Below are 20,463 nucleotides of genomic sequence, written 5' to 3' on the forward strand. Positions count from 1 at the left end.
GACAAGTCAAGAATTTATTAAGTGTTGTGGACATAAAGATAGACCAAAACAATCTCTGCCCTCTAGGAGGTTACATATTAATAGGGAAGACAACGTGGAGTGGGTCAATGGAATATAAGTGCCAAGTAGGTAGAAGACTCGGGAGAAGGCATTAGGGACTGAGCAGACTGGGGAAAGCCTTTTTAGAGTAGGTGAGAATTGAATTGAGTCTTGAAAAAAGTATCAGAAACTAAGAGGTGATAAAATGGGAGAATATTCCAGGTGAGCAAATCCTTCGACCTCTCATGGTTTCTTCATTTTTAAAATGAATATCTAAGGTATTTTTGTTGTAATTCAGTCATTTCGGCTGTTTCTGACTGTGACCCTATTGGGATTTTCTTGGCAAAGACGCTGAAGTAGTTTGCCATTGCCTTCTCCAACTTATTTTACAGATGAAGAAACGGAGGCAAACAAGGTTAAATGACTTGCCCAGGGGCCATGCAGCTAATAAGAATCTGAAGCTGGATTTTAATTTAAGTCTTCCTGACTCCAGGCCTGGCACTCTATCTACTGACCCACTAGAGCTAATTCTAAATAGATGATTCCATGATTCTAAGTCAATGTTCCTATATCCTAAGTCTCCTGGCTCAAATTTCACTGTCCTCCCAATTAGACCATGAATTGCTTATTGTGTTTTGCTTTTGATTTTTACCACGTGTCCCACACTGTGCTAGGCACAGTGAGAAATAACAAGATGTGATCCGAGCTCTCGATGAATTTACAGCTAGTGGAAAGTCTGATGATGATAAATTCCAAGCTACCTAACTTTGTTTCAATGACAGGACACGGGACTTCATGGCTTTTAAAATTCAAAATCTACTTTTTGTTTTCTGATTAATCCTGAGTGAAGGGGAAAGATGAATCCTAGCTCTGACATTCTATATCCTGTAGTCGCTTGGCCTCCCTATTTCCAGAGCATTCTGGTCTTTCTTGGATATATATATATATATATATATATACATATATTACATATATTTCATATATTTCATATCTTTTTTTTCAGATGTTCAGGTTACTGTCCAGGGCCTATGCCAATGTTCACCCCATAATGATGGACACATCAGAGAACAGATGTGGTGGCAACTTTCTGAAAAGGGGAAGTATTATCAATGGTGCTGACTGGTATAGCTTTACAGGAGGTAAGTCTCCTTATTGCAGGGTATGAGGGGAGGAGAAATCAAAGTTAGAGGATCCTCAGGGGGGATATTTAGGGGGATTGTAGGATGGAAACAGCCATACCATTCTGCCCTTTCAGAATTGCCTCCTGAATATTTCCTTAATGATATTCAGGGGCTAAAAATCACACAGAGTGTTTTCTATAACCCACTTAAACAAGGATTCCTATCTCCATTTTACAGATGAGGAAACTGAGGCTCAGAGCGATTTTTTTTTCTTTTTAATGCCATATATCCTTAGAGGAATCCATAGTCTTATACATGGCAAGGGCTTCCTCCCTAGTCTATTTATTTTTATGGATGTTTTTAAAAAATAAACCCCATTAGTGTGGTGAAATTGGAAAGCATGTTGGAGTCAGGAGAGTTCTGAGTGTGAATCCTACCTCTGACACTTAACTGTGTGACATCGGATAAGTTTTTTAACTTCCGAGCATCGGTTGCTTGTAAAATGGGAATAATGATCCCTGGAGCACATACCTCGCAGGGGTTTCGAAACACTCATATGACATGGTGCATGTAAAGTGCTTTATGGTGCTCAGCTATTAAAGGATTTCCCAAACATGCCTGAAGCATCCCTTTGGGTCTTTTATTTTGGTGCCCAAGCAAACCTATGGCACCTGGCTTGAACATTTATGGCAGGAAAGAGCAAAGGACTTGGCTACCATTCCTTTGTCCATACTATTTTGTTGTTTCAGTTGTGTCTGACTCTTTGTGATCCCATTTGGGGTTTTCTTGGCAAAGACACTGGAGTTGTAGCACCAGAACTGGAGTCAGGCAGATCTGGGTTCAAAACCAGCCTCAAATCACTTAACCTTTTTTGCCTTAAGTCTTCTCAGCTGTTAAATGAATCAAAGAAGAAAATGGCAAACCAGGTCAGTATCTTTGCCAAAAGAACCCCAAAGAAAGTCATAAAGAATCAGACACGACTGAAAACAACTGGGACTGGTGGGGCGCCTTCCATACTGGGAGCCTCTTCATCAATTGTTCTTGCTCCTATCCCCATTTTCAAGATAAAGAAACTAAAGCTTGAAGAGGGGAGTTAATTTCTTGCCCAGGTTAACATAACCTTGCATATAGGGAGATCCTGAATCAATGATTGCTTTTGCCATTATCCCCATTTCCATGTTTATTATTAAGAACCTAATAAGAAATTTTCTCTCAGAGCTTTGGGAGGTTGAGTTCCAATGGAAACTTCTACATCCTTCTTCCTCCCTGCCCCATTAGAATGATTTTCCCCTTTTCAAAATAGACTTTTTAATTTTTATTTTATTCTAGTAACAAATTTACACATAAGTTTTTAGGTACATGATTTGTGTTGTCTCCTTCCCTTCTTCCCTCTCCCCTCCCGGAACTGACAAGCAAATCCACTGCGTTATACATGTATTATCACTCAAAACTTATTTCCATTTTATTTTCAAAATAGACTTTTAAAAAAATGTCCCATCAACTTTTTGAACTTTAAAGTAGCTTGGGAGTTGTAAGAGAATAGCAAGCAGGCAGGCAACAAGAATTAGGTACCTATTATGTTCTAAGTACCGTGTTGCATGCTAAGGGTACAAGGAAAAGGAAAAAGAAAAAGAAAAAAAAAAGAATCCTGCCTGGCCATGCCGTTGCCTCTTAGCACCATCTTTGTCTCCTGCTTGTTTATTGGATGCAGCTCATGTCTAATGGCTTCCCCCCCTCTTGTCTGCATATAGGTATGTCCGATTTCAATTATCTTCACACCAACTGCTTTGAAATAACCGTGGAGTTGGGCTGTGTGAAATTTCCCCCAGAGGAAGCCCTCTATACGCTCTGGCAACACAACAAAGAATCACTCCTCAATTTCATGGAAATGGTATTGTACTGGTTGCTCTGCTGAGTCTGATTCCTTGATTTCCTTCATTGAAATGCTGCTCCAAATAGTCAAGTTTCAGGGTTGGACTTTTTGTGGTCTTAGAATCCTCGATTGCCCAAGATGAGAGAGAGAGACCTTAGAACAAAGAATACCCAAGCTCGAGTCCGAGCTCAAAGGGAACTTAGAACACAGAATTGTTGGAGCTGGAAAGAGCTTTAGAAATGGTGTCATCCAAAGCCCTCCTCTTTTTAGAAGAATATGAAGCTTAAAGAGGGCAGACGAACTCCCAGCTAGCCACTGGTAACAGCAGGACTAAGACCCACTTCTCTTGACTTCCAAACCAATGCTTTGTTTGGCATTAACATGGAAGCAAAAAAAAAGCTTCCGAATTGTTCCTGCCAAGGTTTATAAAGGACTTTAGAGACCAGCTCTCCTATAACCTTAAAGAAGGGTGGGAATAGACCAGGGAGCCCGTCTGCCCCCAAATCCTTCCTTTCAATGAATGAAAAGAGGTCTCTCTTGGTCCTGGCTCTCAGAGGCCACAGTAGCCGAAAGCCTGGGGTATAATTTAAGGTTATTAGCATTGTTTTACTTTCCTTGTTTATGGGTTTTTCCAGTGACCTCCTGCATCTCTCAGCAAAGCAGTGAGGATCATAAAATAATAACGGGTCGTCCAGACTGCCAAGCTCATTTCATTTTACGGCCGTCTAGTGAAAATGAGTTTTACAAAGCCTAAATGGGGCTGGATTTGCTTTGTCCCTCTTGTGCCTGAAGGTCGAGGATATAAAGATCCTAATGGGCAGATACTGTAAAAGTCGATGCTGTAGCATCTGTGGAAGAAACACAGACCCAGGCCCGAAACGACCCCTCATCCCCCCCCAGATAAGACTGAGTAAATTATTTCTGATAAGGAATAAATCTGCCATGGCCAATTGAAGCCCCTTCCCTACTGATGTTGGCCAGGTTTTCATACTGGGCGAGTAAATATCCTCCAGCTACCCCATGGAAACACATATTCAGGCCCATGCTGAAAGGCCCTAATTGCCTTTTTCTCTTTGAAGATTTCATTTTGCTCAGGAAAAAAACACCCAAGCTCAGGTGGATGCACTCCACCCAGTTCTCACAGAACGCAGTGAGGTGCAGTGGGAAGAGCAGGGGTTCTGGAGTCCAGAGACCACCATTCAAGTCCCAGCCCTGATGCTGTGTCTTTGAACAAGTCACTAAGACTCAGTTTCTTCATCTGTAAAAACATGACACCAAAAATTGCATTCTCTTTCTCGTAGAATGATGGTGGGAAAAAACACTGTGTGAACCTTAAAAGATATTAAGTTGTAACAATTAGAAACTGACATCTGTCCAATGGATGAAATGCATTTTCACAAAAAGAAAGGCTTGTTCAGGGGGCAGCTGGATGGCTCAGTGGATTGAGAGCCATACCTAGATACGGGAGATCCTGGGTTCAAGTCTGACCTTAGACACTTCCTAGCTTTGTTATCCTGGGCAAGAAATCACTTAATCCCCATTGCCTAGCCTTTATGGCTCTTCAGTTTTTCCACTTTAGAAGAGACACAGCATGGATTGCCCAGGAGGCAAGGTTTTTTTTTTTAATACATAAAACTAAATGCTAATTGAATTGAATTTTAAAATTTCAGATAACTTGGAGGGATATTTAACAAATCAGATTACAAAGAATGCAAAAATATCTCAATAGACTTGAGTAATGAGCTAAAACTATTAAGTGTCAATTCCTACACTTCAGGTAAAAGTAAAATAGCTACATTAGTTCCAGGTAGGGGAAATGAGGTTAGAAAGACAAATGAATGAAAAAATATGTTTGGATTTTTTTGACTGAATGCACGTTATTTTTTTTTCCTTTTTCAAATGTATAATAACATTTTGTCTGCTCACTTCACTGTCCTTATCCAAAACTACCTTATGTAGCATTATTTGTCTATGTGCACATACCTTAGCCACCCACCCTCCATTAGATTGTAAGCCTAATGAGGGCAGATATCATTTTCCTTTTTTTTTTCTTTTTTAATTTTACCTTTTGTCTTGGAATCAATACTGTGCATTGGTTCCTACACAGAGGAACAGTAAGAGCTAGGTAGTGGGAATTGAGTGACTTGCCTAGGATCAAACAGCTAGGAAATGTCTGTGGTCATATTTGAACCCAGGACCTCCCATCTCTAACCTGGTTCTCAATCCACTGAGCTACCCAGCTGCCCCCCACAGGTATCACTTTTTACCTTTCACCTAGCACTGTGCCTTATATAACACCCCCAAGAACCCATAATTTCACCACTATGGCCAATTCCTCTATTTGTGCAGATAGATTCCAGCCCTTGATGCTGGCCTTTGGGGGGATGAAATTCAGGAAAATACCTAAAGGGTTGCCATGGGGACGAATGACCAAATCTACTTTGCTTGGCCTCATGGAACAAAGAGAACTGAGGCAAAGTTTGAGAAAAGTTGATTTGTGTACTTGTTCTATCTATATCTGTAGAAAAGAAGGCAAAACTTGCACTCTGGATGACTCTGTTTCAGCATCTTTCTTCTTTTTCTTACCAAGAGTAATAGCATAGTAGAAAACAATCCCTGGATGGCAAAGGTCAAATTGTGTTTGAATTCTGGTTCTGCCATTGACTGCCTGTGAGAGCGTGGGAAAATCATTCTCTTTATCTGGATCTCAATTTTCTTCTTTGTAAAATGAAGGAATTGACCTAGATGTGTTTGATACCTCTCTTGCTCTCACAACTCTAAATGCAATTAATATAATTGCTTTAGATTCTGTGGGAACATCACTTTGGATTAATTTTTTTTCCATAACATATGCTCTTCTAGGCATCTTTATTGGATACATGGCAAGGCAATATGGTGTAGTGGCTAGGGCACTGGAGGTAGAATCAGGAAGATCTGAAATGAAATCCTGCCTCATACATTTAGTGCTTGTCTGCCTCTACCCAAGTCATTGAAACTTTCTTTGGTCCTCAGTTTCCTCACCTGTAAAATGAAGAGTTGAGACTTGATGTCCTCTCAGGTCCCATCTGCATCTATGATCTTGTGCTATTTACTTGGTGATTCTTCAGGTGTAGAAAGGGGAACAGATATATGGATGATGGAAGATTATTTAATAGAGTTTTGTCATAATGCCATTTGGAGATCATTTTTTAAGTTTATGTCCCCTTTAGGTGCACCGAGGAATTAAAGGTACTGTAACAGATAAATTTGGAAAACCTGTCAAAAATGCACGCATTCTGGTCAGAGGAATCCGCCATGATGTTACTACAGGTATATTTCTTAACTCTAAATTCAAAATCAAATTAATGAATGTTTCAATTTATTTATCCTTGGAATAATAATGTTGGATCCTTAATATCATCATTTACTGCCCTTTCCTTGAATATATCACGATCCCATAATACCTTTCTAGGTATTTATGGAAATGTAGTGCCAAATCTGGGCAGCTAGGTAGGTGATATAGTGCATAGAGCTTCAGACCTGGAGTCTGGAAGAGTCATCTACCTGAGTTCAAATCTAGTCTTAGACAGGAGCTATGGTGAGCCTGATCAAGTCATTTAAGCCTATTTGTCTCAGTTTTCTCATTTGTAAAATGTCCCAGAGAAGGAAATGGCAAACCACTCCAGTATCTTTGCCAAGAAAACACCAAATGTATCATAAAGAGTTGGGATGTGACTGAACAACAACAAAAGCACCAAATACAAAATCTGATGATGGGTCAGATTAATGGGCATTTTATGCTGTGTGGTGCTTCTGAAAGCATTTTAGGGGCAATTAGGAGGCTCAGTGGATAGAGAGCCAGACTTGGGTTCAAATTTGGCCTCAGATACTTCCTAGCACAAGTAATTTAATCCTGATTGCCTAACCCTTACCTCTCTTCTGCCTTGGAATTGATAGCTCATTTGTTCCTCGCAACAGCTCTAGGAGGTAGGTGCTGTTATGATTCCCATTTTACAGTTGAGGAAACCGAGGCAGAAGTTAAATGACTTGCTCAAGATAACACAACTAGGCAATGTCTGAGGCCGGACATAAACTCAGGTCTTCCTGGCTCCCGACACAATGCTCTATCCATTGGGCCATCCAGATGCTCCATCTTACTGTCAGTGTTTCCTCATCATCATCTGGAGTGCTAGGAAAATGCTGAAGTTCCCAAATGAACTCTTTCTATCATTTTAATAATTTACAAAGCACTTTCTTCACAGAAGTCCTGTGGGGAAGTTCTTGAAAATGTTATCATTTTACATATTGAGAAATATGCTCAAAATCTTTGCCTGTGATTTGGTAGGTATTAAATGTTGGAATCAAGACTGGAGCTCAGGTCTAATGATCCCCAGGTCCCTTTTCTACTCTCCCATGAAGCCTGTGGCCAGTTTGTTGTTGTTGCTCTTACTTCCTCCTAAACTCCCCATTTGTCCTGATTGCCAGGCGTGGGCCATTTGGCCTATGATCTCACAATGGCTCCCATTTTCTATTTCTTCAGCTGCTGATGGTGATTACTGGAGGCTCCTGCCCCCAGGCACTCACATCGTCATCGCCCAAGCCCCAGGTTACACCAAGATGATCAAGAAAGTTACCATCCCCCTTAGGATGAAGAGGGCTGGCAGGGTAGACTTCATCCTTCATCCTTTAGATCTGCACCCCAAGAAGTTCATGAAAGGGCCTAGGAGAAACGGCTACAAGCGACATGACCCACTAGAGGATTTTGATCCCCATGCAGAAAACAATGGCGACTTTTTAGATGAAAAGAAGAGACCTTTACAGGATGGGAATAAGCCATGGTGGTGGTCCTATTTCACCTCCCTGAATCATCACAAGCCCACTTGGCTCCTCAAGTATCAATAGACTCATGATTTCCATTTCCTTGTGATGCTCTTCATGCGAAAATGATCCTTTTACCAGGCTGCATGGTAGGGGCATCATCTCAATGATCATCTCAAGAATTAAACAATTGCAACAGGAAAACGCAAATGCCAATTTCTCCATTTTTTCTGTATTTTTTTCGGGGGGTCAATTTTCCTGCCCTCACTGGATTGACATTCATTAAAAATGGTTGTATCTGCCACCAACTATTATGAAGTCCTCCTTGACTCTGCTAAGGTACATTCAATGGTGATGATATTTGAATTCTCCAAAGTATCTGTGATATTACAGGTGAGTCGTTTGGGTTAGTTCCCCAAATAAACGCCCTCATAGGGTCATTGTAAGGCTTGCAGTTAGCCAAGGATCACAGAGTCCCAGTGTTGGGTGGGACCTCAGAGGACACTAGGAAGAGTGAAATAAAACATTTTGTAGCCAGAGAGTGCTATATGGAAATAAATGGCAGTATTTTTTGTCATCTGTGTTCCACTAATATCCTCCTCTTATGGTGAGGGTGGAGGCATTCTCAGTGGATCTGCCAGGGGGAATGAAATCTCTGACAGGATCTATGGACTTCAAAAGATTTCAAGGATAGACTTAGCAATGACCTATGTATTTATTGTTCAGAGACCAGTCTAAGTTCAGAGGAAGTTACTTTTCTGATCAGCCAGATTATATGAAGAGTCACCCACTAAAGTATAGGAAAATTACAATAAAATTGATAAGGGAATACATGAATCTGTACATACAGTTTGAAGAACTTAAGCATCATCACATTGGGAGGTGGTAGTAGTAGCAGCAGTATTGCCACTGTGGAAGCTCCCATTATTATGACAACAACCCTTTCATGACTTTTAGTCTTGAGTATCTCCAGAGGTGGGAATCAAACTCACTTCAGCCTCATAATAACCTTGTAGGTGAGTAGCCCAGAATATAAAATGTCATTGCTAGAAAAGAGAGTTTTAGAACCTAGAGCCTGGAATTTTAGACTATGAAACACAAAATGACAGAGCTAAAAAGGTGTTAGAGATCACTGATGTTTTAGTCCAACCTTCTACCTGAAGCAAGAAGCCTTTCTGTTCTTTCCATGGTAAGTGATCATTCAGCTTCTGATCAAACAGTGAAAGAGAGATCATTATTTAAGGAGTTAACCGTTCCATTCTGGAACAATTCTAATGACATGTCTCCTTGTAACATTTATTATCTTTGTTCTACCCATAGGGTCACACAGAAAAGTCTAATCTTCCTCATAAGTTATTTGAAGACTTCTTTCAGAGCCTGTTCCCTGAATGCAGACCTCCAAACAAATATTCTCTTTTCCAATTTTCCCCCAACTCTTTTTTTTTCTTTTCTTCCTCTAGGCACACCCAGGGGGAAAAAGAGACTTTAATTGGAGTACTAGTGTGTCTTTTGTAGGTAGATACTGCTTTTAAATTGTAAAAAATCCCTGGCATTTTTATGAGAACCAATTCCCCCCACCTCCCCTTGGCTGCAAATCTAATATTTTGAAAGCTTGTTCTCTTCCAACTCGCGCATTCTGGGCTTTACCAATAATATTATACGATCAATTACTCAAATGTAATTGATTAGTTGACAGCCCCATATTTTACTGTTCTGCTTAGCCATCTAATTCCACATGAAGAGAAGCAATTGCTGTTGGATATGGGGCCTCAGCTGTCTACTGCACTTTTTATCTATGGACTTTAGTGTAGATTAAATTTTTATCCAATTTATGATCCCTCTCCTAATGTAGTTCTTGGTTGATTTTGAAAGGATATTTTATATCTCAGCCCCTCCCATGATCCATTGCAGATGATATATGTCAAGGAGATGATAAGCTGGAAGCCACTTTGATTAAAGGCATGAATTGGCTTCAGAACTCCAGTTAGATTTATTCGCCTTTAATTGGGGATGAAGATAAATTTTTGTCATCAGAAAAGAGTTTCCATAAATCTCCAATTAGTACTTTCTCTTTGTACTTTTTCTACTTTCTCTTATATTTTTGTCTTTCTCAATCAGAACAGACATCTTAATTTAAAACCAAAAAAGGAGGTGTGCTTTAGACAATAAAACAAATGAATAAACAAAACTCGAGGTTACATAAGAGAGATAGCTCTGGAATGGAACTCATAATCTTTACTCCTTTCAAATCTTTACTCGAGGGTTAGCAGAGACAGATTTTAGTTCAATATAAAGAAAAACTAAATAATGACTTTGAATGTCCCAAAGTGGAATGAATTGTTCCACAAGGAAAGATTACTATTCTAGTGAATGTTGGATGAGATGACTTCTGAAGTTCTTTCAAATGCTGAGATTCTGTAAATGGTTCTATTTTCTTTGTCTGTCTATGGAACTACTATCTTCCTAATCATCCAAGTTTGGAAACATGGAAGCATCTTTGACTCCTTCCTCTTGACCTCCATATTCATTCACTTACCAAGTCCTATTGATTCAGCCTTGACAACATTTCTCAAATCTGTTCTCTGCTCTTTATTTTCCCTTCCAGTAAATTGACTTAAACTAAAGTCTAATGACTTCAAATCCTACAATTCACTTTGTACACACATTTAGCAAACATTCAAATACTGGTCAAATTTAGAATAGAAATGGAAATTTTTTGATCTAATAATACCTCATAATTGAATAACTTAAAAATAATTTCAAAGCACTTTACCTTTACCCCTTATCTGCCCATATGACCTTAATAAAGTCCCCTGTGTGCTACTTAGTTTTGTAATCCATAAAATAAAGAGGTTAGATGATCTCTGAGCACCAACTTTCTCAGGTCTGACATTCTATTTTCTAAAGTTGGTTCCATTTCTAACATTCTATGTTGCAAATTCCTGTTCATCCCTGAAATCCATTGTTCTGTGTTTTAAAATCTTTTTTCACCTCTCACTTCCTCTCTTTTGATTCATTCCATTCTTTAGCTTTTTCGGAATGGTTTCAGATTTAGGGGTGATTCATGTGTTTATGGCTCTTGTTATTTGTATTTCCAGCACCACCCCATGCATGAAGACTTTCCTGATATCCCTAACTGCCAATGGTTTCCTCTTTACCTCTAAATCGTCTTGTATCAATTTTGGATATGCTTGTCTCCTGAGGGTAAAGTATATTAAGGAGCTTGAGGGCAGAGACTGTTTGGACTTTTGTCTTTGCATTCCTTGCCCTTAACATAGTGCCTGGCACATTGTAGATACTTAATGATTGTGAGGTTTTGATGGATTACTTGCCTACGGAAGGGTCATAGAGTTAATATGATGATGAATTTGAGAGTAAGTAAGTAAGTGTTTCTGTGGTATGACCCAGTTTTTGTTTCAAGCAATAGTGAGGAAATGAGTTGACTTTTCCAGGGACTTTTCATCCATTAGAAACCAGCAAAAAAAACCCTCTTCATATAATTATTTCTGTATGGCCAGGCTTTACCAGAATCATAAAGCAGGCCAAGTGTGTTGACCACATCTTGGTCTTACTATTCTTGGATCATCTCTCTCCTCTTATGGTGTCCCTTGCCTGATGTGCTCCATACTTTTCTGTTCTCATCTACCCCCTCTTCCTCCTGTCACTCGAAGCATACTCCCAGAAAGAGATCTGTAGAATTCACATGATCGTTACAGTGAACAAGAACCACTTACAGCATGACTTGTACCAAGAGGTTTGATTTTAAGATTTTAGGACTTAGACGCTGGGAAAGACCTAGGAGACCATCTAGTCCAGTGGTTCCCAAACTTTTTTGGCCTACTGCCCCCTTTCCAGAAAAAAATATTACTTAGCTCCCTTTAAATTAATTTTTAAAAATTTTAATAGCAAATAATAGGAAAGATAAATGCACCTGTGGCCATCACCGCACCCCTGGATCACTGCAGCACCCACCAGGGGGCGGTGGCGCCCACTTTGGGAATCACTGATCTAGTCCAATCCCCAAGTTTTACAGACTAGAAAACTGAGGTCCAGAAAGGGTGAAATAATTACCCCAAATTGATACAGGTAGAGTAAAAAACAGAAGTGAGATTCAAACTCAGGTCTAGAAATCAACTCTACTAGGCCAGTAACAAACTATTCCTTTAAAAGGATAAAGTTCTCAAGCTAGGGTTTCAAGTATCACCCAGAAGGTGAGGGTGTTTTTGAAAGAAGGCTTCAGCAAAGCCTTTTGGCTGGCAGTGTTATTACATCCAGGGGCCTGGAGTCAAGAAGACATCTTCAGGAGTTCAAATCTAACTTCAGACAGTTGCTGCTCTATTTGAACCTGAGTAAGGCATTTTACCTTTTTTGCTTCAGTTCCTCATCTATAAAATGAACTGAAGAAGGAAATGACAAACTAATCTAGTCTCTTTGCCAAGAAAAGCCCAAGTTGGATCACAGAGTCAAATATGACTGAAAAGACTGAACAACAAGCTGGTGGCCTGGATCAGACACATTCTCAAGCCAAGTCCTTGGGAATTTGTGTTGCCTTCTTTTTTTTTTTAAACACTTAACTTTTGTGTATTGGCTCCTAGGTGGAAGAGTGGTAAGGGTGGGCAATGTGGGTCAAGTGACTTGCCCAGGGTCACACAGCTAGGAAGTATCCCAGCTTTGAACCTAGGACCTCCTGTCTCTAAGCCTGACTCTCAATCCACTGAGCTACCCAGCTGCCCCTGTGCTGCCTTCTAAAGCTGAAATAGTCTGGACTGAATTCCGTTGCCTTTGGAAGAATTTTTCTCAGGAGGACAATTCTATTGGCTCTTATGAAAACTTTCCTATTCTGCTACAGTTGGTGAAGTTAACTGCAAATACCTCTCTAGGGTTCCAATTACCAATAATGAGGGGATTTGAAAGCAGAGAGTTAAAACACTGAAGGTCAAAGAAGTAGTGACAGATGCTGATGACCTAGCTCCCCGTTATGTAAGCTTTCTATGGCTTACAAAATAAACACTCTGCAAAACCTTGAAGGGCTCTATAAATGGGAGCTTTCATAGACGGCGCAGGTATTGTTATCCCCATTTTACAAATGAGGAAACTCAGCTTCAGAGAGGTTTTATCTTGGCAGTTCAAGAGGAAATGCCCACAGAGATGGGAAGAGGCAGAAAAAGCCAGGATAAATCTAATCAGAATTGAGAGAAGCAGCTAGATGTACACATAACTTGACCAGCTGTGGGGATAGAGGCTGGGTTGAAATGCTATGCTGTGTTTCTTTGTTCTATTTCTTTTTTTGTTAGCACAACAGAGAAGGCAGGACCACAGGAAGAGAAAGGGAGCAGAGGCACCTGCTGAGCTGAGAAAATGTTTAATGATTTTGCACTTTCTGGGGTTGAGTAGTAATATTTAGGCAGAGAAAGGCAATGCAACAATGCCAATGTATTGGGGCTAAGTCCTTGGTATACTGTACAGACTGAGCACTGTACCCTCTTGTCCCCTTACTTATTAGAATTCTCCCCTTCCCTTGAGCCTCTCTACACATGAAGCACCTCCTAATTTGAGGCTTCCCTGACTGCCGATCTTGCTAGTGCCTTCATTCTTTCTTTTTTTAAAAATGTTTAATTATTTTAAAAAATATTTTTCCATGTTTACATGATTCATTTTCTTTCCCTCCCTTCTTTCCCTCCCCCCTCCAGAGCTGACAAGCAATTTCACTGGGTTTCACAAATGCTCTCACTTGATATCTATTTCCATATTATTCATTTTCTGCTATAGAGCAATCTTTTAAAGCCAACACCCCAAATCATATAACCATATATACAAATGATAAGTGATAAATCATGTTTTTCTTTTGCATTTCTACTCCCCTAGTTCTTTCTCTCAATGTGGATAGCATTCTTTCTCATAAGTCCTTCAGAAATGTCCCAGATTACTGCATTGCTACTAGTAGTAAAGTCCATTACATTGGATAGTTCTGCAATGTTTCACTTTCTGTGTACAATGTTCTTCTGGTTCTGCTCATTTCACTCTGTATCAGTTCATTGAGGTCTTTCCAGCTCTTATACAAACCAACCAATTCATCATTCTTTACAGGACAACAATATTCCATCACTATCATATATCACAATTTGTTCAGCCATTCCCCAGTCAAAGGACACCCCCTCATTTTCCAAGTTTTTGCCACCACAAAGTACAGTTACCTCATTCTTCATATTTATTTAATCTCACAATTACCTTATATTTATCTCTTTTCAAATTGTATTCCTTTGGTAGGATGAAAGTCCATTGAGGCCAAGGAATGAGCTTTGTGGTCTTTTCTTTGAATTCTCAGTAGTTGGTTTCATGTCTTACATGTAGGAGATGCTAACTAAAGATTTCTTGAACTAAATTACACAAATGTGACCAGGAGGAGATCATTGTGGGGGAGGAGAAAGAACTCTGAAATTGGATCACAAGAAAGCCGATTTTTTGGTGCTACTTTGTACATTTATTATGTGTTGGGAAGGAAATCACTTCTGTGGAAGACCTCAGTTTCTTCAAATGTAGAATAGAGATAATCCTGGAAGAACTACAGAGATCAGAAGCATTTTGTAATCTATACAGTGTTATTGAAATTTGAGCATTTGTACCTGTTCAGAGGTCCTCACAGCAGGCTTCTGTGTAATAGCAAAAAAATGGAAATATAACTTGTGTCCAAAGGAGAATGGTTAAAACATTGAGTTGGGGGTACATTTGTAAAGTATGTATTCATGTTCAGCAATGTCCAACTTTTCTTAACCCCTTTTGGGGTTTTCTTGGCAAAGATATTAGCATCTTTTTGGATCATTTTTCAGATGAGGAAACTGAAACAAACAGGGTTACACGCCTTGCACAGAGTCACATACCTATTTGAGGCCAGATTTTAATTCAGGAAGGTAAGTCTTCCTAAATCCGAGCTCCATGCTCTATCCACTAGAAAGAACTCTGAAATAATGCAAAGTGACAAATCACTACCTATGGCTATATGGAGGAACAGTGAATGAGAATGAACGGATAAAGATTCTCAGGACTTTAAATAAGTACCTAAAATTCTTATGATACTTTATACATTGGAAGTAATTAAAGTAGAAGTAGCTACTAGGTGAATGTAGGTGGGCTTATTGAATTGAAATGTAAGGCAAAGAGAATGCTATAAGGGATCTGGGAACACCAAGACTAGAGAGCAAAACAATATATTATTTACATTTACAAGCACTAATAAGACCTAATAGGAGCCTTTTAATCAGGTTGTGATAAATGGTTGGACTGATTCCTTGGGACAGTTGCCTGGTGTAAAATCCAGTACAGAGTAATTGAAGACTAATGGATTAAGTCATTCCACAGCCCTTTGACTTATGGGAAAGACAGTGGTGTGGAGTAGCAAGGAAGGAGCCCTGATTTTAGTCAGGAGATATTAGGATGAGTCTTGGCTCTTCCATTTTGTGGCTGAATGACCTTGGGGCCAATCACTTGACCATTTCTGAGCTTCAGTTTCATCATATGTAAAATGAAGTAGCTTCAGAAGTTTTGAGTTCTGAGTTCTGGGGGAAGGAATGTTGGGCTTGAACTCAGAAGACATCAATTTCTGAGTTCTAGTTCACTTGTGCATGTATCATTTTCTTCCCTTGAAAAAAAATTACTTGCAATTTTCACCTAGAAAAATGCAGTCTTTTATCCATCTTCTTCATTACATTTCTCCCAGTAGGATGTAAACACTTTGCAGGCATGTTTGAGTCTGTTGTAAATGTTTGTGTCTCCAATATCTAGCAGAGAATGGGTGCTTTATTAATATTTGTTGAATGAATGGATGACTTCCCCTTAAGACTTCCAATGGCTGTTTGCTTCTTTCTCAGTGTGCATTATTTAAGCCTTGTATATTCTCTAGAATCATGCCACAGGACTCTATTCATGATATATATTGAATATATCCTGTATTGTCTATATCTGTATTAAATACAGGGTGTCTCCAAATCTTATTAAAATAATATTAGAGCAGTTTCAAATGAATAAAATCTTAATAGCTTAAAAAACATTAAAGATTTAAAATCCTCTAGGCCTTTGGGGATAGCCTGTATAGTGGGAGATAGCATAGAGAGTGGGTAGGTCACTGGAGTTTGAATAAAGAGTACATTAAAAGACCAGTTCTAAGAAGAGCAACAAGATGTAACCTAATAATTCAACCAGTTTTGGAGTTTTGGAGAAAATGAACTTGGAAGTTCTCTTTCAATACCCTGAAGTTAATGTCTTCCCTCACCCCTCCAGCCCTGAGGGGGACTTAAAAAATTTTTTAAAAGACATGTAGGGAGAAAAAAAAAAACAAAACTTCAACAACTTCTGATGCTTTAAGCTCAGCATCCCTGGAGTGACTTGAGCTCAATGGTGCATGGATAATTTGTTTGCTTTGCAATTCTTTTCCATCAGTGGAGACAAATTGATTTGTACATGAAAATGGGCTGTCGCTGGTAGCAACTGGCTCTTTAAACTGCCAGAAATTTTTTTCTGGGTTGGAGGTCATGCTAGATTTTGAAACTTCCCTCACTGGGATTTCTGCATCTAAAAAAAGTGAGATAAGCTATAGGCAACCTTAGTACATTACTTAGCTTCTTGTCTCTACAATGTGGTGATGCTGTCAATAAAAAAAAAAAAAAAACACCAAAAAAACAGCAGGGTAGCCCCACACTCCTGCACAGAACCTTCTGCACAGGAGATGCTCACTACCAGTTGGGGGTTGGCTGCCACTGATTGCATTTCTGAGAATAATCAGGGGGTGGTGTAGCCAAGATAACACTGGGAATACTTGAGCTCTAGTTTGAAATCAGCCATTGCAGTGAACATCAGACAGACTACATCAAACACTCTTTGGGTGCTGCTTGGCAAAGATGAGGATAAATTGGGTTTAGGGTGAAACCTTGTGTCTAAGCCCATAATGCACTTCTTGTTTGAATTATGTCACCTTAGTGTGAGTCCTGACTGTGTGTACACTTTAGCATCCTCATGTTCCCTATTGTTTGAAGCTGTTAATCAGGACCGTCAGCTACAATATTCTCTGCTGCATTCATGGATCTGTGATTTCTTTGGTATGGGAATGCCCTCCAACAATGCAAGTTGCAGCCCATTCCATTCTTTTCACCCTGTATGACTTTTTTTCTCTTCTCTACAAAAAATTTATGAGAGTGATTTATCATACACACACATTACACATGTATATCTATATATTTATATGTGTGCGTACAGGGTATATATTCTTATTAGTCCTCCATAGAGGATCTCCCCCTGGGTCTTATAATGTTTCCTAGCACTCCACATTTCCAACCATGATCTGTGACTGCTGCTCAGTGATAGACCCCTAAGTCCTTTGTACATACAACTTCTGGCACCTTCCCACCCAACCCTTGCTGGAAACCTTCAAGAAAAGCCAATATAAACCCTTGTCATTTACATCATAGAGGATTTTCTTGTTCATGTAGATAGAGGGTCAATTAGATGGCCTCTTTGGGTCCTTCCAACTCTGAGATCCTATGACTGATCATTGTAAAAAGTTAACCAGCAAGACATCAATAATTCCTGATTCAAATATCTTTTTTCTCATCTGTACAAAAGTTTTATGAGAATGATCACAGTATATAGGGTATCCTTGATGAAAACATAATGACACAAGCATGATTTTACAAGTATTTCACACATTTATTATCACATAATTGATGAAAATGGAGAGAATAGTAGATCCCAATGTTCTTGTTTGTTGACTTTTCTTTTCAAAATAATAATTGATGCCATTGGGCAAAATTCAACTTGACAGACTTTTTCCAAAGAGCAATATCTCTCAGGAATATACAAGATTCCTGGACAAATGCCAACGACAGACGTCACTTTGTTCGGCCCTTCTCTGCTGACCAACATCAAGCAAAGACTGACAGGGAGACAGACATATGCTCGCCTGCCAAAGGTATTCACCACCATCATGGAGGTTTCCCAAGCCGAGTTCAAGTGGAAGAGTGTGATTCCCTGGAGATGACGAGGTTCTCTAGATGCTGCTATTTGTGAAGGATATTGTGCTGATTGCATCAGATCCCAGATCACTGCAGAGCCTTCTAAATGAGATCCATAACTATTCAAAAGAGCTTAGCCTAACAATCCATGCAGGAAAAACAAACACAAAAACCAAGAATGTCTATTGTCCGCACAATGACATGCAGCTTGTTTGAGAGCCCATTGAACTAGTAGTCTATCAGCATAATATATCTTGGTCAGACATTACAGATTAAAAATGTGCTAGACCCAGAATTAAATGGGATGAAAAGAGTGGGTCAGATTACATTCGTAATACTTTGTAGCACTTTCAATGAACCCTGAAACAAAAACCTACGTTTTTCATGCCAAAATTCTCCCAACGATAACAGCTGGCATTTATATGGCACATAAAAGTTTGCAAAACACCTCACATGCATGATTTTATTTATTCTTCCCAACAACCTCTAAGATAGGCAATGCAAGGCATCGTTATGCTCATTTTTCATATCATAAAAATGAGGGAGAAAGTCAGTGACTTGTTGGTCCATAGTTATTCAGGGAGTAATCATGGATCCAATCATTTATAGATGAGCTCTTACCTTTGTCCATTCCTACAAATCAAGAATGCTATTCCCATTTTCACAATATGGTGTAATGGAATGAGCCCAGGCCTGGAGCGTGGAGACCTGATTTTGAGTCTTAGTTCTATTCTTGACTGTGCAACCTCGTGTTGTGAGTCATATATTCCATTTTAAGGTCTGTTCCTTTATCTGTGAAACAAGATGATTGAACTAGATGATTTATATAAGGTTTCTTTCATCCACGACGTTCTGTTCCCTCGGGTCCTTTATCTTTGATCTACTGTGAATTGAAGGCCCCCTCCAATTTGGACATACTGTATTCCAAGGTCCCCTTTGGGTCTGCCATATTGTGTTCTAAAATTCCTTTTAGTTTCAACATCCTTGTGTTCTAAGGTCTCCTCCAGCTCTAACATTCAGTGTTCCAAGGTCAGTTGCAACTCAGATAATTTATGAATCAGTTATTTTAAGTCAAAGTTTAAAGCAACAACATTATGAAAACTATACTTTTTCTCCAGTCCCCAAAGAGGGCGAAAGTAGTCAGAAATTGGAAGACTCAGAGGTAGCTGCTCTTTTCCCAAATGAAAGCCTAGGGGGAAGGGAAATCCCCCTCTCCCAATAAACTGATATTCCACAGTTTAAGCCCATCTGCCTGAGCTAATATGCAAGATAAACAAATCACTCCATGTACTGATCAAAGTATAGTCTCTGAGGTCAAAGGCCTGATCTTTAGGTGTGAGAAAGAGTTGAGAGAGGAAGAGGGTCAAATGTTTGAAGTGCAGACAATTCAGCTTTGGGCTGACCCCAGGGCTTCCCTGGAGTAGGTCTCCCCGGCCACTCATGGGACATTGTGTAGAGGGGGAGGGTCAAAGGCCATGATTTACTTAGGGAGGCTGAGAAAGTCATAGGCAGCCTCTTTGAGCTGCCAGACTGCATCAGCGTCAGGCCCCTTCTAGGGTTGCTCAAATGCCGAAGGCTTTGTTGGAACCCACTGACTGACGCCTGGCTACTAGGTGAGGGGCACCGAGGCACTGCTTAGCTGCCCGGCTCAGCCATTTACACTATTATTTTAAAGGCACAAGCAATGGCACGTCGGACACTTGTGTAAAACCATGGAGTTGTGCTCCATGCAGGGAGAGTTCCTACAACATCCCTGGAGGGAGAGACTCCATTCAAACATCTCTCATGACAAGGCTCTCTCCATCTATCACTGTGGGCAACTCTTATCATTAGGAATTTCCCACATTGAAATCTGATTCCTTGTAAATCTGTCCTCATGTAACACTCCTCTTGAATTTAGTGATGGATGCCTTTGATATTAGAACATATCTAGATTGTTCTTCAAGGTTTGCAAAGAACTTGAAAAATATTCTCTCATTTCCCTCACAACAATCCTGGGAGGTAGAAACTTTTGTTATCCTCCTTTTCTTGTTGTTTAGTCATTCAGAACCAAGTTTGGGGTTTGCTCGGCAAAGATACAAGAGTGGTTTGTCATTTCCTTCTCCAGCACATTTTACAGATGAGGAAACTGAGGCAAACTTGGATAAGTCATTTGTCTAGGGCCACATAGCTAGTAAGTGTGTGAGACCAGATTTGAACTGAGCAAAATAAGTCTCCCTGGCTTTGAGCTTAGCACTCCATCTATTGTGCAACCTAAGCAGACAGAAGTTAAGTGATTTGCCCAGGGTCACAAAGCTAAGGAGTGTCTGAGGGTGGATTTGAACTCAGTTTTTGATGCATCCAAGTCCAGGATTCCATCTACTGCTCTACCAGGTACCTCTTCAAAACAAAACAAAACAAAACAAACATAATGTTTGTTATGTCACTGAGTGGAATTCTGAAGAGAACCCTAAACCTAGAATCAGGAGACCTGAATACAAATTCCTCAACACTTGTGTAACATTGGGCAAGTTTTGTAAACCTTGTGAAGATTCAGTTTCTGCCTTCATAAAATGAGGTGAAAATAAATTATCTTGAGGACCCCTTTGAAGTCTAAATCTTGGGATTTTTCCATTTTTTTATCCTGGTCAAA

At 39.7% G+C, this 20,463-nt stretch overlaps 1 protein-coding gene across 1 annotated transcript in view; it reads left to right on the forward strand.

Annotated features, from left to right (window-relative positions):
- Positions 1–8,127, forward strand: part of CPZ (carboxypeptidase Z) — a 124,141-nt gene extending 116,014 nt beyond the window's left edge. Inside the window, exons 6-9 of the mRNA XM_044680633.1 lie at positions 1,043–1,178; positions 2,912–3,051; positions 6,243–6,342; positions 7,553–8,127. Of these exons, the coding sequence (XP_044536568.1) occupies positions 1,043–1,178; positions 2,912–3,051; positions 6,243–6,342; positions 7,553–7,914 (738 nt within the window). The 3' untranslated portion in view covers positions 7,915–8,127. The remainder of the gene's footprint in view (positions 1–1,042; positions 1,179–2,911; positions 3,052–6,242; positions 6,343–7,552) is intronic.
- Positions 8,128–20,463: the final 12,336 nt, after the last annotated feature.

Source organism: Gracilinanus agilis, chromosome 6 (assembly GCF_016433145.1).
Source record: "Gracilinanus agilis isolate LMUSP501 chromosome 6, AgileGrace, whole genome shotgun sequence".
NCBI classification, from domain to species: Eukaryota; Metazoa; Chordata; class Mammalia; order Didelphimorphia; family Didelphidae; genus Gracilinanus; species Gracilinanus agilis.